The sequence below is a fragment of the Rhea pennata genome, chromosome 3 (genome assembly GCF_028389875.1).
Source record: "Rhea pennata isolate bPtePen1 chromosome 3, bPtePen1.pri, whole genome shotgun sequence".
Taxonomy (NCBI): Eukaryota; Metazoa; Chordata; class Aves; order Rheiformes; family Rheidae; genus Rhea; species Rhea pennata.
Genome location: NC_084665.1, coordinates 127179453 through 127205756, shown reverse-complemented (window position 1 = coordinate 127205756; position 26304 = coordinate 127179453). Strand labels below are relative to the sequence as shown.

The following is a 26304-nucleotide window of genomic DNA, read 5'->3' as shown; positions in this document are numbered from 1 at the left end:
GTGACATTCTCAGAACCTGCAGGATTTTTAAGATATAAGCCTGACTCTCTCTTTAAATTGTATCCTTACTGAATACAGAGGTTCTGCTGGCACCTCCACGCTGTGAGTCTAGGGGAATGTGGATTTTCAAACCATCAGTTTGTCTGTGTTGTCCCCAAGACACATAGTGTAGTTTCACAGTAGCTGTAAGGTAATTTTAGACTTAACCATTATGGAAAAGGGCAATTCTATGTCATCTGCCTGACCAGTCTGTATGATACTGCCTCAGCCTGTGTGTTGATGCTGACAATTGCAAAGTTCTCTGATCAAGCTGAAAACTAACCCAGCATGAAGTGAAATCAAATGTAGTTTTCAGCCAGGGCTTGCGTTGCCAGAAGCGTGTTTGCTAGTGGGACCACCGTTCTGGCATTAGCACTGTCCCAGGGTTTGTGAGCCAACTGGGAAACCCAACTTTGCTTATGTTCAGGGAGGAAGATGTCATATTTTATCCGATTAGAGAGTTTTGCCATTATTTGTGGAAAGTCAGAAACTATTTCTCCAAACCTTTTCAAAAATATATTTGTTATTAGAGGGGTCATGGTGCAAAGGTCATTCCTGTAAAGTGCACTACAGTTCGTAATTATCCTAACCCTGAGGTTGTGAGGTTGAAGCCTGCCATGTGTCAGAGATTTCAGCCCAATCTAAGACAGCTTTAATGCAAGGCTTTTTGTTGCATCCAAACAAATGCAGTTTCCTTCTCTTCTTTAAAATTTATTGGGGGCAAATGAGGAATTCACTTTTCTCCTTACCTCTTTTCTGTCCTGAAGAGGAGCCAAAGCTGTTGCTTGTTTCGGTGGTTCTGCTCCCTGCCTTTATCAAGAGTGCCTAATCCTTCCCAGCCCACAAGAAATAAGAGCTGCTACAACTACAGCCCTCTGGAGTGAGCCCCTTTGCACAAAAATCTTTCATTGCTGCTTCTGGCTTTTGGGAATTAGAGGAAGGAGCCCACTGAACGTCAGGACTCTTTATAGTTTCGGCAGCCTTCTGACTGCAGGGTGAAGGGCAAAGACACCAATGGCCACCGTGTCCCAGGGGGTTCTGGACATTTACTTTTAGGCTTCATGTTTTTAGTGTGAATATACAAAAAAAAAAAAAAAAAAAAAAAAAAAATCCCAGTATCTAATCTCATTTCTGCTTCTTTCTGTCATGAAGAAGTCCTTATCTTGCCTGTGTTTATACAGGAAATGTTAGCAGAACTGATGTTTTTCCAGCAGTTCAGGACCATCTGTACTACAACAAACTCATCACCTGCCAGATTCATTCAGAACACCTCTTAGTCCATATGTCTTGTGCATCCACGATGAAGAAGAGATGTATGAGCCGTTTCTCCTCCCTGTGACTTTCCAAACAGTTTGGCATTTAGCCTTAGTGCTGATACATGAATTCTCCGGATTAATATCTGGTTTTCATTGTGCTGACCCATTTTAGTTGCAGAGGGTATATTTATTTCTCACCAGTTTTGAAGGACTGTACTTTTTTTAGACATTGCATAAGGAGTCTATCATCTGCAAATAATTAAAATTAGACACTAGAAATGACATTGTATTGCTAATGAGCAGATGTGTCTACTTATACCAGTGGAAGAACAGCTGTACACATAAAAAATGCTACAGCAACCCTAAACCAGCATTATGTATTCTGCTACAGGCCTGTAACTTCATTTAGAGATTAAAGAACAGGAAAAAAGTAATCTCTCATGTAAAATATAACCATTTTTGATATTTTTTCACATTTCTGTGAGTCTGTTCCCTTTATATTTCGTACAAAAGTTGCAAGACTCAGTTTAAAGCACAGAGCACCTTAGTCTCATATTTCAAATGTTATTAAGAGCCCTGACGATTCCAGCATTATTGCAAGGTGTAACAAAAAGAGTGGAAATGCAAAATCTATTGTCACTAGACATATTAAATAGTATTCAAAATAGAATTACCAGCCCCTCAGGGAGCCATTCTTGGTCCAATACTCCTCAAAATTTTCATTAATGACTCAGAGGATACAGTGGAGGGGATACTAATTAAATCTGTGGTAGAGACAATGCTAGGAGGCTCTTGGAGGAAAGGAATAAAGCACAGCTTTGTGTTGATAAATTAAAAAAGCCATGGAAATCAATATGCTGAGATACAATATAGATAAATGTACATTGGTTCATGCAGGACTGAATACTCAACAATAGAAATAAACACTATTTCAGTTGGTTGGAGAGCATTTGCAATGTGATCCATCTTTTTGGAATGGTCTGGGAATAACCAGAAAAATGCTGATGCTGCATGCACTTTGAGTCCTCTTGAGTGTTACAGGGTGCCATATAGAGTTCCATTTTTGTGGAAAACAAGGCAAGAATGCATGTTGTCACAGAGCTGGCATAAAGTCAGGCAATGGTAGTAGTGCCTAGTCTGGAAATCTTTTCATAAGAAAGTAGGCTTCTCTTAAAGACTTACAGACAACGCAGAAGTATAGTGCCACCATGTTCTTCTCAGTAGCAGCAGGCTTGAGGCACAGGAGAATCGTGCCCAAGCTTTCCAGAGCTTCTTGGAACTATAAGGACAGCCAAGAAGAAAGATACAGGTCTCTTAAAGCATCCACAATGTCTTCTCTTATCTTCAGATCCTTCTAAATCCCCCCTTTGCCAATGAAATCTCAGTGGTGAGATATACTTGACTGATGTCTAGCTGCTACCTCAGCCACCAGTTTAGTGGGTCCTTGCCCATTGTCACCTCAGAAATACCTGTGGTCTATACTTTTTGCAAAATAGCAAAAATACCCTTTGCCAGTGGTGCTGAACCGTTCTTGCATTTTGAGAATGCAGCTTTGTTTCTTTCATGAACTGAGATGCTTAATTCAGCTTGCCTCAAGGATGTTATGTTGTTTCTGTTCTTTGTCCTTTCTTTGGAACTAAATATGCATTAAAAATAAATACTTATTAGACTGTTTTGCGTCCCCAGGAATTTCTGCTGTCATGACCTAATTTGCATATTAGACTCTTTTAATTCACATAAATTAGAATAGACTTTTTCTGACCTATATTTCCAGTTTAGGAGCTGTTGTCTTTCCGTATCACAGTGAGAAGCTGAGATTTGACTCTGCATCTTTTTAATGAAGGAGAGCGTTAGCTCGTGCAGCGGTTGCTGAGATGGCTGAATCGTTTGCATTATAAAGCGAGCGGTGCTGAATCAATTCTGGCTCAAGGGCAAAAGTCTTTCTGGGCTCTGGTTTCTTCTTACCTTTAAAACCACTTTTAGCTTATTTTATATATGATGGTGATGTGTTATCTGGTTCTGCAGAACTACTGAAGATTAACTTTATCTTCTAGTATTGCTGCAGTCAGTAAAATGCTGCCCTGAAGATGAGAAAAGCCAGGGCATCAGTCTTTCGTAGCACTGAAGACGACGCTGTGACTCTTCGGCTGTGGGAAGCGTGCACCCATTACTCACAGGAAGGGATTCCTTTTGTATAGACCTTCTGCATCAGCTAAGAACAAGTTTGGAAAGTGCTTTTGTTCTATTACGATCTACCTGAGGGTCACTTCTGGGTTATTTCATAATTATAGCATAGCTGTGGTTCATTTTAATTCAGGCTTGTTGATTTTTAATTTCTGCAGGACAATCTGGACTTGTCAATGCTTGACTGTGTTCAGTAGTTTTCAAATACCCGTAAAGTCAAAGGGTACGTGGTGTGAATAGCAGCAGCTAGATTTGCAGGCATGTTTTTTTCAGAATTAGAAAAGAGCAACCTAAGAAAGTCTATTCTCGCAGCGTCTTTTTTGGACTGTTCCTAATGTTTACAGAGTGAAAGCAATAGGCAAAGTTAAAGCAAAATAATACCAAATGTTCTTTTCTTCTTCAGATAACCCACTTGTGAATTTACTGTACTGGGGTCTAGAAATCTGAAGCAGTGAAGCGTGGCATCATTAATCATAGTTTATGGTGATTATTAGTAGGCTTTTAATCTTTGTTTTCATGTATAATTAGGTACAAGAGGTCAAAGCCAACTCTCTTCTAAACAACAATATTTTCAGTGAATGACTGTTTTTCTCTGTCTGCAATTTTCTCTTGCATATTTATAAGAGCACACTTGTCTGCGCTTTGAGAGAGCAGTGTCCCATGAGTTTATCTGCTGATAAAAGCAAATGACAACATTGTTATTTTATTATCACTAATTATTTTTATTACTATTGCAGTAGCACCTGGTGGATCATAGCAGATTTAGATTTGCAGTGTTAACACATGCTAAGACATGCCTAAATATAGGCAAGATATTGGTGAGCGACAGACAAAAGAAAAGAGAAGGCACATGAAGGACGCAATAACAACACAGTAACAGGTCTGTGTGGTTCCACAGCCCAGCTCTGTATAGTACCTGATCTGAATGGTTGTATTTCTTAATTACATTTCCTCACATGACCAGTAGTTGTCCAGTTTTTTGTAAGCATCACAACAGAGCTAGTCTATGATGAAAAGAGTTTCATGACCTCCAGTCTCATGCAGATCTCTCTGTTCTCTGCATTTATCCAGTGTTGAATAGCACTGAGATCTTGAATCAGATTCCTCTGGTCAGTACGGACATGTCAGGTTGGAGATAGTATGAGAGAAAGCCACCTAAATTTAGGTGTCCGCACAGGCATGTGTCAGCGCCTGGATAGTAGGTGAAGATTTAGTCAACAAGGTCAGATGAATCTAGGAATGACTCAGTTCACCCTAAATTAGGCACCTGTGTTTGGTCACCTGTATCTGCCTGTAGGGGCAGGTTTTGGCTGCCTAAACCTAGAGGCTTAGTTTGAGCAGCTCCAAGATGTTCTGTCAGACAGAACGCAGGATTTATGAGAAAGCCTCAACCTCTTGGAGCAGCAGGATACATCACTGTGCCAAAAAGGTCACTGAGCCCCTGTGGTTTGTCAGTTGGCTCCCACCCGATGACAACAGCACAACTGCTAACTACTTAGGTCCAAATAGGTAGCTATACCTTCAGAATAACTCCAAAATAAATACTGAAATTTTGTAGTTAAAATTGATAGATTGCAATGTAATGAACGGTGACTTTACTGTCAAAACTTTATAGCACTCTGTGGTTATTTATTTCAAATTCTGTATGAGCTAATAGATAAACTATACCTGTCTATCTGTTCATTTATTCCCTTAATGAAATACTGTTGTGTTTTGGAACACATAAGAAACAACCTACTAATTTATAGTTTACCAGGAATATGGACAAGTAAAATTATTAATCATTATTTTCCTAGGAATTTTTCCTAACTATGTACATAGAATCTTGGCATGAAATCCAAGCTTAAAATCCTTATACTTAGTATAACTTATTATACACGTGATTATGAACCACAGTGGAGTAACTCAGTAGCAATCCAGTAGCCCAGGCTGGCTTGGACAATTTTTCAAAACTGATTTTGAGAACCAGAAGCTACCAATATCACTAGATATTCCATTGAGGACTGTCCTCCCTGTAGCGTTACTCTGTATTTCTGTTGAATTTTGAAAATTTGAGGGGGTTGTAAATCAAGATGTAGTGGTTGCATCAAGTATTGTTAAAACATTTCACCTCTGTCCTGTGTTCATCCCACCCTGAGACAGATTTTTAAGGGAAAGGATTTCTGAAAGGGCCTAGTGTCCGCTGGTTACGACAAAGGAAGTATAAACTCTTGTCTAAAGCTAGTCATTTAACTTTTGATTAGATATGAGTATAAAAGGGATCCTACAAAATATTCAGATGCCATTAAGGATTACTCATGTATATATTCACCATTCCATTTGCCTGTTTTATGGGCTACTGCTAAAGAGGTAGTTTGAATTTGTAATTAAAAATGGATGAAAAACTCTGTCTACCAGTAACATTCAATACTTATGCTTTGTGACTCTGTTGTAAAAAACTAACCTATGGTTTTATGTGGGCTCAGGTAGATCATGCACTTCATTCAAATGTCAAAGGGCTTTCAAAAATGCATTTAAGCAGTGTTATCTCTGAATGAACTAATAAAAAACAAAGCATATAGGGAACTCTTCTGTCAAACAATGTCTGCATTTGGAGTTTCTACTTGTGTGAAATACTTGAACTATCTTGAGATGCAATTGATGAATTTTATAGCTGTGGAATAATAATTCTAGTAAAAAGCAAAGAGAACTGATTAGAGATAGGTCAGAACTTGGTATACCACTGCCCCTTCTAGACGGCAGAGTCACCTTCTGATAATAATAGAACCCTGCACACACATTTCCACAAACAAAATGCTTTTTCCCACCTGCACTGGTAGATAATTTTAATTAATTACTCTTTATCTCAGTCCCTATACTAATTCCCCTCCTTCCCAGACAGTTGGGGTAGAAAGTGAGTGAGAGAGGATGAAAGCGTAGAACACGTGGCACAGAAACTCATCTCAGTACAGGTGGTGTTGAGAGCACCCCATTTTAGCCTAACCCCATGGGAGCTCTTTCCTCAGTGCTTCCTCCTCTGGAATCCCTTTGCACCCCTTCTGCAGCTCTGTTCTCCTCTGGTATTTTGCTGGAAGAAATAAGGAATCCAGGTATCATGTGCTGGGTAGCATAGATCAGAGCCAAGCCTGGCCACACAGAGAAAGAGGCATTACTGCATTGCAGATGCTGCAAAATCATGGTAATATTGGTGCTTTATAATACTGCTCATTTTCATTGTTATTTTGGTTTTGTTGTAGCAGCATAATGCCAATCAGTGGTGGGAATACACAAGATATCTTGTTGCTACAAATTGATGGCAGCACTTCATCCCCCTAGACTGCAATATTACTGGAGGTGTCCTGTTCTCCCAAAAAACCTTTGCTAAAAACCTTTGCTTTGTGGCAAAGCTTGTTCTCCTGTGTTTCCATCTTTCTGAAGAACCGCATCTAAAAAGTTTCTGCCTAAAGAGCTACTGTTACTTTGCACAATGAGCAGTGTATATTGACTGCCGTCAACAGTGCTTATTTACACCAGCGTTGGCAACATTAAGGGAATGAGTTTGTTGTGGAGTTTTTGTCCTTGGAGATATAAAACACATCTGGACATGACCCTGGGCCACCTGCTCTAGGTGACCCTGCCTGAGCAGGGCGCAGGACTAGATGATCTCCAGAAATCCCTGCCAACCCCAGCGAGTCTGTGATTCTGTTTCAGCTTCAATGCTGCATCAGAAATCCTGGAAACTTGTGGTTTGATGAAGATTCATGCCAAAAAAAAAAAAAAAAAAAAAAAAAAAATACTTGTCACCAGATACTTTTGTAACTGAAATGAATAAATTGTTCAAAACAGGTGAACATTTGTTATCTTTAATGAGCAAATTAGTGTAATGTTGTTGTAGTTGTAATGTTCCAACTATATATGCAAGTCAGAGTTTCCAGGGAGAGGCAAAGGTTTTAACAGACCAAGTGATACAGGTGAAAAAAACTGATAAGCCTTTGGTTCTTCAGTTTACAAAACTCTTTTATAGGTTGAAGTGGATGTAATCATTAGAGCTCTTCATTAAGAAGCCTTCTAGTGGTTATTCCAATATGGAGTGTAATAATTTAAGGGCTGGGTGTGCTACTGTTTTCAAATACAATAATAATTTATGAGAATGTAAATTGTGAACAGTTTCCCAGTATGAATGAAGAATTCTGATCTGATATATTTTGTTCTGTGCTCTTTATACACACATGCAAAATACTACAGTAAAATCAAGGATATTCAGGATCATGCCTTGGGCTAGGAAATGCACCAGCACCTGCTATTACAAGAGTAAAATGGACTAATGTTTTTATTCTCCTTCAACTTCATAATAGTTATCCTGTAGGTTCCTTCTTGACACTAAAAAGCACATGTACTTAAAGCTTTGTAAGCTTTGTGGTCTATTAATGATATAAAGATTTTCTTGAAATCTATACAAGCTCAGTAATTTATTGTAATCTTCTGAAGAAACTCTTTTATATTTCATTTATCCTTCCTGCACCCCAGAATCTTGAAAACCACCAGGAATTCTCAATCCATAGCACTGTAACTAACAGCTTTTCAATTAACATATTTCTTCTTTCATCATATGCTATAGTTTTACTTTCCCTTGGCAACTTTTAAACTGTGTAGATGTAATCATTATAGTGAGTGATGACATCAAGCCAGGGTGACATGGTGCAATTGATTTTTACTAAATAATTGCATGATGAGTTGGAGGAAGGAATTTTATTAGTCTTAACTCAGCAAGCATTGATTGGGGAAAGGAAAATGACCAATCATTAGATCAGGTTTCTGCAGGTATAAGAAAATAAGTGACAGCTACAGAAAAGTCTATAAATCACAGAAGAAATTATGATAAAAATAAGAGCTAGAAACTGCCCTTTAAAATTTCACTGGGCGGCACGGAGTAACAGACCTGAGTCATTTGTCTCCATTATGCCTGGGATCCTCTGAAAATAGTGAGGTTGAAGAATGATGCTATTACATTTTTTTTATTATTTTTAAATGGAGAGAAGATGAGAAGTGTTGCATAAGTATTACTTTCAAGTCATTAGAGAGGGTTGAGTCTTCAGTACAAGTTCCTGATTTATTTAATAAAATAAATGAAGTCTATTTTGCTTGCACCTTCTATAGGCATTATATTCAAATTATATTTTGAAAGGTTCTTCTTGTTTGCAATGAATCCTCCATCTCTGGAGCAAAAAAAAATATGTAATACTGGGAAATATATGTTTTTGTTAATGCTGTAGATGTTTCTATTTGTTATTGACCTTAAGATACTATGGAGTTAGGAAAGACAATGACCACTCAATCTGTAGCTTAACAGCATGGTAAGCACTTTAAGTGACAACTCTTTGGCTCCAGGCAAGAAGCCAAGAAGCTCCAGCCAAGATCTGATCATTCAGTTCAAAGGAGAGCTAGTATTTGCTCTTGTTCCCAAACAAAATGGGAGCTTAAACTAAGTCATTCCTACCCAAGTGCTTCAGAGAATATTAGAGTGTAGGTGAAAGGACTTTTTGTGATTAGTCTAGAGTCATTTCTTTGACTGTTATCTGCTTTTTGACTAATGATAGTTTCTCCAGTGGCAGTTTGGTAAGGCTTTTCTCATCTTGGCAGCCCATTATCTTTGCTGAGTTGCTTTGCCTCAGATGTCAACAGCAAGTGTCAGTCTTCCAGCCCCAGGGTATGTTTGTTCCTGTTGCTGTTGGATGTACTTGTGATCAGCTGGCCAGGGAGACAGATATTCACCTTACTGCCAGTTACCCTCTTTCTCCCTTGTCATTTTTAAGGTTCTGCCAGATGAAACAGGGTGGTCTTGCCAAGCCTGGGCTGGCTAAAGTAGTTTTGGTGTCAGATATTCCTGCAGGACTCACCTTGGAGTTCAGGAATTTGCCTTTGCTCTGGAACTTCTAATATGAGATACAAGTCACTCAAATTTCTACTTCTGCCACAAGGCACAGGCATAGAGTAGCCCTAGGAAATCTGCCTGGTCGTCTCTAGTTATAGAGATTTGGATCAACACTAAGAATGATTCCTCTGGATGTGCTTTTGTGACCAAATGGACCAGGTCTGATGGGGGAGATGACATTCTTCTCGAAGACATCTCGTAGCTTTTTCTTCTGCTGGAGAAGACATGGCTTTTGTTGACTCGAAGTGTACTGCTGCAGATGAAAGATTTCTCAGTATTTTCTTATTCTGTCATTGCAAAGTTTCTGAAAGAGTTGGTGAAGGTGTTTCTTCCTGTCAGAGAACTTATCCCTCGGGGTAAACATGCCATCTTAACATCTCTAAGAGGCAGCCTGGTTGTTACTCAGCCCAGTAGGAAGAGAAGGTTCAGCTCCTAGTAACAGATTCCCCATATAAGTGAGGGCTACAGTTATGTTCAGGATCTGCCCTAAATTTTATCCTTAAATTGGCACTGGGATTTCAGCTGAGTCTGGCGAGAACTGAGAGGGATGAAAACATCCTGCCCAGTGTATGACAACATGCATACTTTGCAGCAGAGGCAGAAACATTATGGGTCCCTTTAGATACCATTATGGCAAAAACAAAATCTCCACTTAACAGTAGTTCTTTGCAGGTTATACACAAAGAAAGAATTGAAGACATCTTGCAGAAGAACAATTGTAGGCAATCAGCATTCCCCTGTCCTGAAAATTTGCTGCTCTGAAGATGTTCAACTGATGTTCTGCAGAAATTATTCCTTCTTTCAGCAGTGAAGATTTAGAAAGTCCTAATTCAGTCCTTTGGTCTGGAATTAGAGCAAGATCAGTTACCTCTCTCAAAAATGGAGTTTGTTACAAGTAGAAAAATTACTTCTTTAAGACTGCAAAGGTCTCATTCTCAGAAGTCTTTCTAGAGAATTTCTAAGGGAAATCTTATCCTGAAATTCATTCATTACTGATTACTGTTTGCAACAGATAACAGTAATTGAAAGAGATTAGTTTGCTTAAGTTAAGTCCTATCAAATTACAAGAGAATTTGTAGACAAGGTGAATGACTTGGAGCCTTTGGAGATTATTTTTGTTTTGGTCACCATAAACTAAGTTAGTGTGTCTACCTTTTCATGTCGACATATCAGGCTAGATTCAGGTTTTAGTTGTAAAATTATAAACGGAGAATAAGATCCTTGACTTCAGTGAAACCATTTTCGTGCATGGAAGATCAGATGTTGGCTCACTGTCTCAGCAGAAAGGTTGTTGAGAGTCTAATGTGTATTCTGTGTAGCTAGACTCAGTGGCAGTAGTGTTAACAAACTCTGATAAGAATGGTTTTTGATTTAGTAGTACAAAATACCTTCTAAAACCTTTAGCATCTTTATTAATTAGTCATATTTTTGCATTCATATCTGAGGCCTAATATGTATAATTGTAGTATTATGTTAACTGGGAGAGACAGAATGTCAGCGTGGACAAAGTAAGAAAGATGTTTCAGAGAAGGAAGAAAAGTTAATGACAGATGACGTTTGTTGAATTTTTAGATAGCCAAAGCAGAGATCATTGCTGATTTAGTAGACTTTCTTTCAGATGAAAAAAATGTTAAGCTCAATCATCATACTTCGTTTTTTCTAGTAAATTAAATTTCTTGCCTTGTTTGTTACTTATTGGGTTAGTGGATTTCAGCAAATAAGAGTTGCCAGAGGGCTTTAAAAAATCAGTGACGGACCCCTTGAGAAGTAAGTTTGCACATGTGAAGTAGATTACAAATACAACAGCAACAGTGGCATTTGATTATGTCTGTATGCATTGAATTTATTTTACTTTACCGTCCTGTAGGCTGTGTGGTATAGTCAGACAATGCATAAGCTATTTATCAATTGAGATTTTGGTACAAATGGATTTAAATTACAAATACAAATAAATGAGATTTTAGCTTAGGTGATTGGTCACATGAAAACCACACTTCCAGGCAATATTGACAGTTTGTGTTCAGTCTTTTTTGTAGGTAGCAGATGATGTAGCAGTGCAAGCCAAGACGTCAAGGCTAGGAGGGACCATTATTATCATGGTCTAAACTCGTGCATAGGTTTAACTTAATAATTTTGTCACTGAGTCACATCTACTCTTTGAGCTAAGGAGCGTCTTTCGGGGAAATATTTAGCCTTGATGTGAAGACCTCAAGAAATGGACATGTCTTTACATAGATTGGTCCAGTGATTAGCTCTCTTCACTATTTGAATGTCACATGCCTTCTTTCTCATCTGGATTCGTATACTTTGTTTTTCAAATGCTCTACCTACTTCATGAATTTTTGACAAAACAAAAGAGCATTTCCACTCTCAGGTCATCTCCTTATGTAGATATTTATGAATCAGAATCAGTTCTCCTCTTAATCGTCTCTTCAATAAATTAATTAAGCCGACCACTCTGCTTTAGTCTTCACTGCTAAGGGCAGCCCTCATGAATCCCAGAGCCTGGATGTGAGGGAGAAAGTCTGGAGAAGGGAAGACTTTCCTTTGGTTAAGAAGGATAGGATTAGAGACCTTCTGGGCAGGCTAGACATCCACAAATCCATGGGCCCAGATGGGATGCACCCATGGGTACTGAGGGAGCTGGCAGATGTTGTTGCCAGCACATTCTCCATCATCTTTCAAAAGTCCTGGAGAACTGGAGAGGTGCCTGAGGACTGGAAGAAAGCCAATGTCACTCCAGTCTTCAAGAAGGGCAAGAAGGAGGACCCAGGCAACTGTAGGCTCATCAGCCTCACCTCCATCCCTGGAAAGGGGATGGAACAGCTCATTCTGGATGTTGTCTCCAGACATATGGAGGAAAAGAAGGTGATCAGGAGTAGCCAGCATGGATTCATCAAGGGGAAATCCTGCTTAACCAATCTGATAGCCTTCTCTGATGGAATGAGTGGCGGGGTAGATGAGGGCAGAGCAGTGGATGTTGTGTACCTTGACTTCAGCAAGGCTTTTGACACTGTCTCCCAGAACATCCTCCTAGAGAAGCTCAGGAAGTGTGGGTTAGACGAGTGGACAGTGAGGTGGATTGAGAACTGGCTGAAAGGCAGAGCTCAGAGGGTTGTCATCAGTGGCGTGGAGTCTAGTTGGAGGCCTGTGGCTAGTGGCATCCCCCAGGGCTCAAGACTGGGTCCCATCCTGTTCAACTTTTTCATCAGTGACCTGGATGAGGGTGCAGAGAGCCTCCTCAGCAAGTTTGTGGATGACACCAAGCTGGGAGGAGTGGGTGACACACCTGAGGGCTGTGCTGCCATTCAGAGAGACCTGGAGAGACTGGAGAGTTGGGCGGAGAGGAACCTCTGAAGTTCAACAAGGGCAAGTGCAGAGTCCTGCACCTAGGGAAAAATAACCCCATGCACCAGTACGAGCTGGGGGCTGACCTTCTGGAGAGCAGCTCTGCAGAGAAAGACCTGGGAGTGCTGGTGGACGACAAGTTGACCATGAGCCAGCAATGTGCCCTTGTGGCCAAGGCCAATGGTCTCCCGGGGTGCATTGGGAAGAGTGTTGCCAGCAGGTGGAGGGAGGTGATCCTGCCCCTCTCCTCAGCCCTGGGGAGGCCTCATCTCGAGTACTGTGTCCAGTCCTGGGCTCCCCAGGACAAGAGAGACATGGAGCTACTGGAGAGAGTCCAGCGTAGGGCTACAAAGATGATCCGAGGGCTGGAGCACCTGCCCTGTGAGGAACGTCTGCGAGAGCTGGGCCTGTTCAGCCTGGGGAAGAGCAGACTGAGGGGGGATCTGATCAATGTGAACAAGTACCTGAAGGGAGGGTGTCAAGGGGATGGGGACAAACTCTTTTCAGTTGCCCCGTGTGACAGGACAAGAGGCAATGGGCAGAAATTGAAGCACAGGAAGTTCTGCCTGACCGTGAGGGGGAATTTCTTCCCTGTGAGAGTTTCAGAGCCCTGGAGCAGGTTGGCCAGAGAGGTTGTGGAGTCTCCTTGTCTGGAGCTGTTCAAGGCCCACCTGGATGCAACCCTGTCTAACATGCTCTAGGTGACCCTGCTGAGCAGGGAGGTTGGACTAGATGATCTCCAGAGGTCCCTTCCAACCTTACTGATTTTCTGATTCTGTTACTATTTAATGGTGCCCTTTGCATATATTATTTAATCTTGTTTATCTTCTCACTCAGAGCGCTGTGCGCAGTAGCTCATGCTAATCTCATACTCTTGAAGTGCCTGCTGGAAACTGGCATCATCCTCCATTCACAGTGAAACTACAGTGATCCTCCATTTATAGCAATTTTTGTAATCCACTTCCTGGTCAGTTGTTAAGTAGTTTGTTAAGCAACAAATAGATTTATGGAATGCTAGTGCTTAAGTACAAACATCAGTCAGCATTAACCCATACTGGCAAAACTAATGCTTTACTGCTCTGTAGTTACTTTATGCCTAACTATTTATTAGTCCCATCTTTTTAATATCTCCCTATCACCTGTAAATATCTCTCAGAGAAATGAACAAATTATTGTCTGCCTTGCAGGCCACACTATTAAGTATTGATGAAGGACATAGTTATAGTTTTTATGTATGATAATATAACTTTTCACTGCTTAAAATGTAACTCAAATTATCTGAAAACTTGACAACATTTTTCAGAATCACATTTGCTTTTATATGCTGTTGGTCACTGAAAGGGCTTTTCATCCAAATGCCTCCTTTAAAATATTTCTTCATCTTTCAGTTCCTAAATATTTCAGCCAGGTTTCACTTGTTTTATTTTACTGTGCTTTAAGCCAATTATTTTCCATTTCCTTAGAAAGTTCAGGAGAGATGGCAGTTTTCATGATTTAATTTTGGTGATAGCATCTTCCCTCCCCCCTCCAGTATGACAGATCTTTTTCTACCATTTGCCCTTTGCTGGGGGTGGGGGGGCATCAGCACCTACAGGTGTTACCTGCTTTTTCTCCGTAGTCCTGGTATGTGATGCTAACCTTCAAAGTGGCTTCTGTAGGCCAATAGCAGTAAAAGGCAAATCCCAATGATTTTCAGTTTGTCTTGGGTTGCAAGCGTTTGGGAAGAGTCTGCTTGTTTGAGTCTGTTGCTTCAGAAATGAAAGTCATTCCTGATTTCTCAGTCACCCAAGTTCACTTCAAACATCAGACAAACGGAAAATTAAAACAAGTTTTGTTACAAGAAAGCAAAAAGTTATATTCTTGAATGCAAAATTGGGAGCAAGGTTATGAAAAATGGAAATAAGACATCAAAACTGCAGTTTCAGATCGTTCTTAATGTTAAAGCACCTCTCCAAGACTGTTGTTTGGTTTTACGGAAAGACCCGCAGCAATCCTAGCTTACAGTATTGCTGCCTCCAGTGACGGTGCTCTACCATGAGACAGCTCTCTCTACGCTGTCCTGGCTCAACTATTTGCAGCATCTAGCGATGAACAGGTCATGGAAAAAGGTGTGCGTAGAACAAACACTCCTTTGGAGGAAGAGAGCTATCTTACAGCTCTATCTGTTCCCCGACATCACTCACACCACGGATATTCAAACCAGCATGCCAGCCCATGACAGGACACGGGGGAATGGGCATGGATGGTGGTGAGAACCAGCAATGCCTTTGGCCAGCATAGCTGCCTAATGCTGCCTAAGGCCAAACCGCATCCGGGCTGGCAACCTAAGGGAACAGTATCTAGTAAATCTTTCTTTCCTCCTGTTTGGCCTGTTATTTTGTAGTTTCTTAGGTAGAATCTAGCTTTGATTTTGCAAATGCTTGAGCAACCATTTGTACAAGTAGTCTTCTGAAGAGATCACACGTATCAACAAAAAGGGGGGTAATCCTTAACCAAAATTAATCATTTATGGTATGATTTCTGGGAGTTACTGGTTATCAACAACTAGGATTTTGTTTTCATGATGTTAGATATAAACAGTATCATGTGGTTTTGCCATCCAAATTATCACAGGCATGTTGAGAGAATTTAGGAGTAGAGTTTACTTATATACCTTTGTTTTATACCTCCCCCAAACTCCAAAGAATTGTGGGAGGGATGCTGGTCCTAAGCATTACTCACTGTATGACAGTACTAAAACAGCCAAGCCTTCTCCGTGCTTTCTCCCTCTAACATTCCTCTTTCAGAGGAATACTTGGAGCCCAGATTTGAGGGCTTCATAAGAGCCATTTTCTATCTCCATAAATGGTGGGGATACTTGGGGTTAATAAGTTAGCTCCAGACTTAATTCTACAACACATGCATACTATTCTTTTAGCAAAATCATTACTTTGTTTATATAGGAGAACACTAGTCATGTCCAAGAGAATTTTTAAACACCCATTAAGATGTAATGCTTCAGTACAAGAGAGTTTTTAAACACTTGCTAAAATCAAAGATTTTTTTAAAGTATTTTCATCATTCAAAATAAATATTTTAAGAGTATCTTGATTGCAGTAACTGCAGCTTGATTATTTAAGGTTTTACATCTATATTTGACTACTATGTGATTTACCGAAATGTAAAATGCTCACATTTAATTTGCATGTCATTTAAACAGAGGTACCAGAATTGAATCTTTTCAAGACTATTTAACAACAGAAAGGCTTGGATGTGCTCTCTCATCGTGATGCTCTCTCTCCCCAGGAATGCGGCAGGGTAATGACTTTGGCACACAGTACCGTTCGGCCATCTACACGTTCTCCCAGGAACAGATGGAAGCTGCCTTGAGATCTAAAGAGGATTATCAAAAGGTAACATTGGGTGGAGCATGGAGTTGCTTCACATATGGTCAGAGTTCAGAAGAATTTGCCAATAAGCACAAACTCATTTCCTGTTCTATTCCTTTCCTCCATATTGCTATTGGAGCTAATTGTTCCAATATTGAACTTTGATTATGTTTATTTTAAATTCCACGTTTTGTGCAAGCTTCTTCATGTGACTCATTTTGATGACTTTATGCAGACAGAAAATATTTAGTTGCCTGTGTAAAGACAGTTTTAATCTGTTTTGAAACTATGTGGGTGTGCCAGAGCAAAAGCCTATGACTTTAAGGCCATGCAAGTGCATCTGGACGCCGTACTCTGAAGAGTCTAGCAAAACTCTCAGACCCCAGAGTTCTTGAACTTTGAGGGTGAGTCCTGATCACTACTAGAAACTTGGCAGCTCAGGATCACCCACCAGATGATTGTAAGATGCCTCTATGAAGCCATTCTATAACTTGCTTTGACCTTGCATGATAACCAGTGACTTAGTAGGGCCATCTGTTTTCACGCTAAGTTTTGTGTGACGGAGGGTAGACCATTGCCCTTCCTATACACAACACCATTTAAATTCATTGCAGATGGATTCTGTTTCTTCCCTGCCACAGGGGCCATTATAGGCCTGGGCTGGACTAAAGACAAGGGATTACTGTGCCTTAAAGACTCCTTTGCATTATACTAAGATGGTGATGAGGCAGAGCTAAAATTTGGAAGCTATAAATTAAGTGGTTTATTTTCATGGAGAAATATGTGTGTCAAATACAACTAGCTGCATACTTTGTCCACTCTTGAGAAGTGTCAGGTTGCAAAAGTGCGCATAGAGTGATAAGCCCTCCGAATTTACATCCAGTGAAGTTAGACTATTTTCCAGTTACCAGAGTGGAAAGTGTCTACATAGGGTTGCAGTAAGAGAGTTGGAGGAGTTAGCATATATATTTTTCTAAAGATCAGAAAGGTTTGTTTGAAGGTTTTTTTTTTCTATGAGGGATTATTTTGACTGTTTGACCTAGCTGATACACTTGTCTGAGACCTAGATTCAAAATCCAGTTATGGTAGCTAATGATAAAAAGTTTCATTGCAGCCTCATTCAGCTTTTCTCTCCCTACTGCCATACTACGCATTATTTAACATCTCCTGCTGTGGCATCTGTGTAACGTAGGAACTTTGTACTTGCAGTCTGATCTTCCTAGCGGTCTTGTTAATGAAGGATCTAGATTCTGCAGTAAAGATACATAAATTCTTACAACATGTATGAAATACTCACTTGGGACATCAGTGCAATATATAGTGTAACTATTAAGTGGAATTAAGAGAATATTACCTTCCATGCATTCATGTGACTTCACTGAAGTGTTATTATGTTGAAAAAACATGGGTTTTGGTGAATACCTAATGTTAACAGTAAAGATCTGTGTTTGCAAAGTAAGAGGGTATCAATCAGATGCACATACGAAGGTACAAAAAAAAGGCATACTCTCATGCAGCAGCTTGATTTTCATAAATATGTGTTTACGACATTTGTGGGCTGAGCAATGTGTGCCTTTGCAGGGCTAGTTTGTACATTCAGTTATTATTTTGCATGCAAAGAGATGCTCTGAGCTGCAAGTAACTAATTTGCAGATTGTTGTTAGCGGTGTGATAACTGTGCATGTAAATTAAGTATTCAATGGCATATATATTTTCTCATGAGTAGCTAAACACACGAAGATAAGTCAGTCTCACAGGTGTTTATCCTTCTGTGAACGCAGTGGTTTCTGAAGGCTCCATATTCGTACTTATCATGCAGAACATTCTTCTTGTTGTTTGCCTTAGATCCATTGCTTTTCCAAATTGTTTTCTGTTTCCTTTTATTAACATCTGCTGACCAATATCACACTATAAATCTTAGAGCTTTCAGTTTGCTTTCCCAACTCTATTATTCTCTGCTGTTATTTGTCATTAAATTAATACTGACTTGAAAGCAAAATTACAATGCAGGAGATTGCAGTATGATGTTACAGAAATTTCCATCATCTAACAGATTTTCTTAACGGCACAATTTAAAATTTACCTACTTTGAAGTCTATCACCATTTGAAAAGTGTGTATAATTAGTACATTTATATAATTAGGCACAACTCTGTAAGTGATCTAATGCAGAGTTTGTTTTTACACTAGAGTAAGTAGAAAGAAGAGGCTAAGTTGCCAGCTAAGGATACACAGCAAATATGTTGTGAAATTCCTAAAGGAAATTCAGTTTCCACATATTATTTACAACAATAGCTACAATATTATCTACAGTGGTTTTGTAGTAGCAGTTAAATGTTTGTTTTGGAAGTGTACTGACCAAGCATTATATTCAGGAATCTCTTTTTATATTAAATGCTTTGCATTACATTATTCTAAGGAAAATGTAAAACAGCCAATTTCCTTATTATTGCAGTAATTTAAAATAAATATCAAGCTTTTCTTGCAGTGGCACATGCATTTTTAGGCACCTGATAATGACAGATAAAAACATATGAAGGTAGCATAACGTGATTTTTCTGAGATACACAGTAGTGCATCTCACACCTTACATAGTGAAGAAGGGAAGAGCAAAAAATGGTAGAAGTACAATAACAGCAAAGTGTACAAATGAGTCTCACAGTTTTCTGACACAGCAAATGAATAAAATCACAGGTAGTTTTTTTTGTTGACTAAGTAATTGGGCACATGCTCTTAGATGTCTTTTAAGATCTTTAGCAGAATTAAGAATGGCCTCCCAACGGAGAAAGATATATATGCTAGATTTTTTTTCATAAAGCCAGGAATGACTGTTAGTTGAAAATAAAAAATTTTGTTCACTGATGTCAGAAGCCATCCACTCCCAGTTTCATGTCATGAATTTCTGCCTTTATTGCAAGGTAGCCTGAAGTGGTCCAGCTCCTTCCTAGAAGCCAAATAGGCAGGTTAAGGTATATCTATCTTTAGCATGTGGTACAGACTGATTGGTGCAGACTTGTGGAACAAAACGGTTTGTGCTGAGGACTCAAAACATGCTATCTACATTTCAAGAGGGCTTGCTGTTGGCTAGTTGTAATCTGGCCCCATGAGTGGGGCCTGGAACATGTGTTCTGGTTTAGCTCCATCAAGAGGAATGGAGTTCATCCATTCCAAGACCACTCTGTGATGGGAACCAAAGCATGGTAAGTGGCGATAATCGGGAGATTCATTTCAAAAGCACAGTCCTGCTCCAAGCTAAAACGCTAATGTGGACTACATAGAGCAGTGCTGTGCTTGAGCAGAGAAATACTGCAGGAAGAAACACTCTACTAAGGGCACCATGTTCCTAGCTCTTACCAGGCCTATGAGAGAGAATCAAAATGTGCCCAGAGCCCAAGTATCCTGCAGGGTTACATCTATTTTAAGTTGTGAAACTTGCTGCTGATTCATGCAGCTGTTTCAACAGCTGAGAAATGGCAATACAGCAAATGGCAATATGCATTGAGCCATGCGTCTTTAGCTGTTCATGAAGTTGGATGCATACAGTCAGAGTCAGCTAATGGTATTATATATTATAATACAATCCTGCTGCTGGTAAATTGTGACACAATGGAAGTGTAATCATAAAAACACGAAATGAGGGCCAGGTCTTGGTGAAAGTACTGTGAATGAGCTGTTCCATCAATTTTGCCTGAAGCTGAAGTTTTTTAATACAGTTGAACCTGAGGTTACTCAATTTTCAAGACAGTTGCTAGGTTAGATTTCGTTTTCAGATGAATTATCTGGGCAATAATCCAAACAGAAAAATTAGGGTAGGAAGAAATTTGTATTTATTTTTCTTGAATCAGAGGTCTACGTTTGTTTTGTCAAGCTGCTAACACTGGGTTTTCAGGCTCCAAGGATATACTGAGTCCCTCCCACATGTCTGGCTTACATTAAAGAGCCCTATTTAGTAGCCTTCAAAAACTAGCAACAGCTCCGTGTCCTGTTGCAGGACAGTACCGACAGTGAACGTTGTGCAGAGAGGAAGACACAGGTCTATTACTTTGTTAAAAAGGACAATATTATGCAGGAGAAGATTCTTACACAAAGCAACTAAAGGGCCTCTACATGGATAATTATGAGTGAATGAAGTCAGACCAGTCACCAGTAATTAAGGCCAAGGTGTAGGCTATGACTTCTTAGCTCTTGACAGAGGTGCTGGGTGTTGTGAGCAGGTAATAAGCTTCTGACTCTTTATATCCATGAGAAGGGGGTGAGTTACTGTCATTTCTTCTGATGGTTGTAATTTGGAGAGACCAGTAAGGGCGCAAAGACACGAGAGAGCAGAACTGCTGGCATTTTATGAAGACATTAAAAATGTGGCCTTTACTAAAGACCAGAGAACTGGAATTCAGTGTTTTTTTACTGAACATATAAGAAATGCAGATGAAGCACAGAGATATATATATATATATATATATATATTTGCTAAGAAATTGATAGAGTTTTTCTAGAAATAATGTAATATATTATTTTTATTATTTGAACTGTAAGAGTATAATCAGAAAGTTTCTCTGCAGGAATGGATTGTGATGCTGATAGAAATCCCAAATGAAATCTAAACCAGCTGGTCAACAGATTGAGAAAACAAATAAACTAAAATAGTAATTGTACCAAAGGCAAAGACAAAAAAGAAGCCATGCTAATTGTTTGCTTTGGGGCCTGTAAACATGCTTAAGAAGCTTGAAAAGTGCTATAACTTGAGGTGAGGAGATTAAATTACAAAAATGAAAATGTTGTATAAATATAAAAAAATCCAGGGAAATGAGCCTGCACCATTGTCCAATCTATTTCTTTGCAGAAATGTTTGGGCTCATAAAACCATAGATGGTTAGACTTTCTGGAGATCTAGTAGGGAACTGGGCATGATTATTGGAGGAAAGACTGAATTATACTGTAGTCTTTTCCTTCAGCCTTAGCAGCTATATGTCTGTGAGGGTCTGGAGAGGATGCTCAGTGAAATGACTGAAACTGTCTCTGACTTGATCAAATAGTCATTTTTCATTGCATCTCATCAAACGGAATTTTCGATTCATCTGACAAGTGACTTGGCCTGAAGAACACAAATTTGACCAAACACCCCAAATTTCTTTTTGAATCAAGTGGCAAAGGGGTTAATAAGCTGAACTAAACTCCCTGTTGGTGTAACTCCACAAGAACTAATACAATTGTACCGTAGATTAGTTTTACCTTTATGCTTTCTTGCCTGTTTACTCCTATGCAGCAGAGAAGGGAATCCTTCAACCAGTAACTTCAAATGTCCTGTTTGTTCAGCTGTGAGATAGATTCCTACAGCCTGGTTAAGTTGCTCCTATTATACCCAATGCTGTTTGAGAAGCCTTAGGGTATCTCAGCTGACCTCCAGCTGCCACTTCGGAAGATATAAATATCCTTTAGGGCCTATTGTATTTGTCAGTCCTGTGTTGGTATCTGAGATACCCTCAGGAATCTCAAATAGTGCCATATGCCTATATTTAGACAATTGATTTTAGGCATCTGCAATTCCTCATGACTGTAATGGAAGCTCAGACATCTAATTCACATGTCTACCTGACCAGGAATAAAACAGGTTGAGGCAGATGGATATATATTGAGGAATAAAGGAAACAATGAGTTAGCACCGGTCAACATCAGAGGCAATAGTCTCTGCAGAGAGCAAAATAGCCTGACAAATACTGTGAAATTTTTATAAACTCACTGTGGGATAAAGCGGTAACAAACCACCAAAGCCCTCAGCTGCAAAAACAAGTGGTTTATATTTGACATGATAGAAAAGAGGAGAGATTTAAGTGCTGGAGTATTTTGGCCAATGCAATGAGCTTTGGAGCAGCAATCTGGGAGGAAACAAAGTAGTCAGGATTGTGTGTGGCAAGGCTGGAGGAAAGGCTGTTAACAGATACACGGTATTGTAAGCGTCTGAGCATATGTTTCAGCTGTTTGAAGGAATGCTTTGTGAAATGAATTTAGAAAATTCTGGTATAGTTTTAGATAACATGCTTAACGTGCTCTGTGAGTTTAGAACGGGCTTTGGCTCGGAGACAGGTTTTCATACGTTTTTTGGCTGGGGAAAATTTAAACAAGTCTTTTAAAAAGTAGAAGGTTATTGTTAATAAAGCAATATTAGATAAAAAATAACACCTGCTTACCTCTCTTCAGATTATGTCTGTTTAGGAGCTTTACACGTCGAATTATCATTACTTCACTCTAATGTGAACAATAGTAGATACTTGATTCCTGACTGATGATGGTAGTTCTTTGGAAAATAAGCAAACTTGATCTGATAAGCTAAGCCATTATTTATTTTGTAGTCACTCATATGTGCTACAAAGCTACACTTCTTATGTTCATCTCTCTTTGAGAAAGCTATATTCAGCTACGGATGAGGCGCTTTTTTTGTGTGAACAGTTGCTAACTCTTTTCACATTACATTAAACAGCAGAAAATTTGACTTTGTCACTCCAACAAAATATGGTCACCTTGCAGTAGAAAGATAGCTCAAAACTGATACACACCTCTGACTGCTTTTCTGGATGACAGTGGCAACAAGATTTAATGGGATGAACTTAGGATGCTATGCCTGGCTTGTTTGCATTTCCTCGAATGAACTCATCCCAGTATAATAACTATAAGATCACCTAGCCTGTTGTCAGCCCTGGTTAACAACCCCCCTGTGCTTTGCTTGTTGAATTTATGCTGAAAGTCTATATGAAGCAATTATAAACTTTCATGTTTCCCTGTTGCGTATTTATTTTTTTCACCATTTTGGCAGGGCATTCTGTAACGAGGAACATGGTCAGCTGTCCTGTGGTTATGTCTCTGTAGCCATCACTTATAACTTTGGAATTTGCAAAATATTTTAGTCGTTGTTCACCTGACTTGTTTCTTAATAAATTGCTGGGATACATTGCTACGCTGTAGGAACTTGTCTCATGCCGTGGGAGGAAGAACAATTAAGGTCTCCATCAAGATGACTTTACTTTGAAGTAATGCAACCAATAGGACGTTTATATCAATATGGAAACACAAACGAGCATCCCTGGTAAGCACAGGAACACTAAGGACACCTCTCAAAAGTCATTGAAGTAGAGGAGAAATGCTACATCCATCATGGGGTGCAGCATATTGCTGTTTGCATATTATTTCTGTTCCCCTGAAAGCACCAATAGCATGTTCCTTGCTCTTATAAATGCCATACAAGGCAAGGCTGCTGTTTCAGCTTCCCATTCTGCATATATGTCATTCATTTGCTCAAAAGCCAGGCATTTCACTTAGCCCTTTGACTGCTGTGAATATTGTTAATCACACATTTGAAGTAAGAACTATGAACAACATTATGAAACCATGCTTTCTATTTTATAGTCATTTTTTCAGCTTGGGGATCATGATGTTCAGCAAAGAAGCCATTTGCTATATTGTACTGCGAACATGAAGCCAGAGCTTCAACCTAATGCTTATATGGGACATTTAAACTAATATTAGAAAATTGCTCTAAAATTAACTGATGTAAATATCATATAGATTTGACTTCAAAGGTAATTTTTAAATGAACAATTTCCTGCCTTATATGCTTGTTTTGTTCAAGTTATCAATAATGTAAAAATATCCTAAATTTGTTAAGACATCAAGTTTTCATATATTGAGGCAGGTGAATTCTCAGCCTTCAGAGCTCCATGGTGATCCAGAAGATGTTATTACCAATGTGAAGACTTAGGAGACTCATTTCACTTGTTCAGAAGAGTCTAGTATCATTTGAGATGTCCTAGACTTCCACTCTAGGTGAGCACAGGCCTCCCATAGGTCCTGTGTCATATCAGCCAGTCTAAGCAGATGTCTCAGGATTTATCTGTATTGATAAAAAATAATAAATTAAACCAGAAAGTGTGTTTGAGGTGCTAGCATATATTAATTTAATGAGAGCAAAGTAGAGCTAACCCTGACTACTTCTCCTTGAAAGATAACCAGTGTGGACAACAGGTTCCTTGCTTTGCTCTGCAGGTTCATAGAATCGTAGAATCATAGAATCAGTAAGGTTGGAAGGGACCTCTGGAGATCATCTAGTCCAACCTCCCTGCTCAACAGGGTCACCTACAGCATGGTAGACAGGGTTACATCCAGGTGGGCCTTGAACAGCTCCAGACAAGGAGACTCCACAACCTCTCTGGCCAACCTGCTCCAGGGCTCCGTCACTCTCACAGGGAAGAAATTCCCCCTTACGGTCAGGTGGAACTTCCTGTGCTTCGATTTCTGCCCATTGCCTCTTGTCCTGTCACACGGGGCGACTGGAAAGAGTTTGTCCCCATCCCCTTGACACCCTCCCTTCAGGTACTTGTTCACATTGATCAGATCCCCCCTCAGTCTGCTCTTCCCCAGGCTGAACAGGCCCAGCTCTCGCAGCCGTTCCTCACAGGGCAGGTGCTCCAGCCCTCGGATCATCTTTGTAGCCCTCCGCTGGATTCTCTCCAGTAGCTCCATGTCTCTCTTGTCCTGGGGAACCCAGAACTGGACACAGTACTCGAGATGAGGCCTCCCCCGGGCTGAGTAGATGGGCAGGATCACCTCCCTCCACCTGCTGGCAACACTCTTCCCAATGCATCCCAGGAGACCATTGGCCTTCTTGGCCACAAGGGCACATTGCAGGCTCATGGTCAACTTGTCATCCACCAGCACTCCCAGGTCCTTCTCTGCAGAGCTGCTCTCCAGCAGGTCAGCCCCCAGCTTGTACTGGTGCAAGAATTAATCAATTAATAATTCAGGTCAGTACTCATGGAACATTTCCCCCCTGTCTATCAAGTTCTAAAATATAAAGCCAAAAATTTGTCTGAAACTTGGTTTTACAAGTCAGATGTACTAATATAATGGCACTTCAGAAAGTTTTGAGCTCGCACAAACCTCATATGCACATGTAAACAGTAGATACTCAATAGTTAAAAACATGCTGCTTGCGTATCTAAATGTGGACATAGCAGTGTCAGCTCAAGTACAGGTTCAAACATTTTGAGAACTGGCTGTACTACTGCGTATATCAACAGATTGCTATACCCTGATGAGCCTGCTTTCCACTTCATGTCAGCATTAGTTTTGCTTAACTATATCTCAAGATTTTCTCGCAGGACCAAATGCTGATCAGCTGCACAGCTGCAAATCCAGAGGAACACCATTAGAATCAATGGAATTTGAGTTTCCAGTAATGCAATTGAGAGGAAAACCAAGACCAGGAGTTTCTTTCATTTCAGCAGTTTTGTTTCTGGATGAATTGTCAGAAGATTCTGTGTATTGTTCGCTGTTTAAAGTATGCCACTCAGTAAAATATAGCTCTTTTAGCTTTTGGGAAAACTGTTCAATATTTCCTGGGAAGAAAAATCGGAGTATGCTATAGCAAGCATCATTGTCATGTCTTGATCCTGTAATCTTTTTGTGTCAAGATCTTTTTCTCCTTTAATAATTTCTATAGATCACATATGGACTAATCTCATTTACTTTTAGGACCAGGTTTTCTACAGGTTTCAGGAGGAGTTAGTGTACAGAAAAAAGTTAGGCGAGCTTTTCAGTTGATAGGCAGTACCATCAACCGTATTATGAAGTTTCTGCTAGACCTTTGTGAGATTGGGCACACAGATGCTGAAACCAGCCTGGGTCAGAAATGCCAGAAGAATCTCTTTCTGTTAGCGCATCTACATCTCCAAGGCAGCTGGAATTACAAGAGATACTACCATAAGTATTTTCTCAATGGTGTATCAATGTGCTCATGCCTCTCTGTAAATGGTATTTGTACACAGGCTTATAGGGACATATAGAGGTATACCTTAAGAGGTGCTGCAAAACACAAGGGAGGAAATGTGCTGGGTGGCTGCTGTTATCTCCAGATCCTTGTTGTGCCCCTGTGCAACTCTTGGTCTGAGGACATGCAAAGACAAGATTTGCCTGAGTGCAGTCCTATTTTACACAAATCTGAGCTCAGAAATCTCTGCTCCTATGACTTTGATTGATTTTAGTCTCCGGTGCAGTGAGTGAGTAATTTTGTCATCTTATTACTGCAGAGCTTACAAGCCTGAAAAGCCTGACCGGTGAGGTACCAGCTAGATGGATGTCTGCAGTCACACCAAACAACCCTGACAAGCAACAGTTAAGCAAAGGCCATGTTACAGCTCTCCACTGTGCTG

At 39.9% G+C, this 26304-nt stretch overlaps 1 protein-coding gene across 2 annotated transcripts in view; it reads left to right on the top strand.

The window, feature by feature from the left end:
• MSRA (methionine sulfoxide reductase A) overlaps window positions 1–26304 on the top strand; it is a 281782-nt gene that overhangs the window by 176109 nt on the left and 79369 nt on the right. For both annotated transcript variants that reach the window (XM_062571232.1, XM_062571231.1), the window contains one exon: window positions 16024–16130. In XM_062571232.1, the coding sequence (XP_062427216.1) occupies window positions 16024–16130 (107 nt within the window). The remainder of the gene's footprint in view (window positions 1–16023; window positions 16131–26304) is intronic.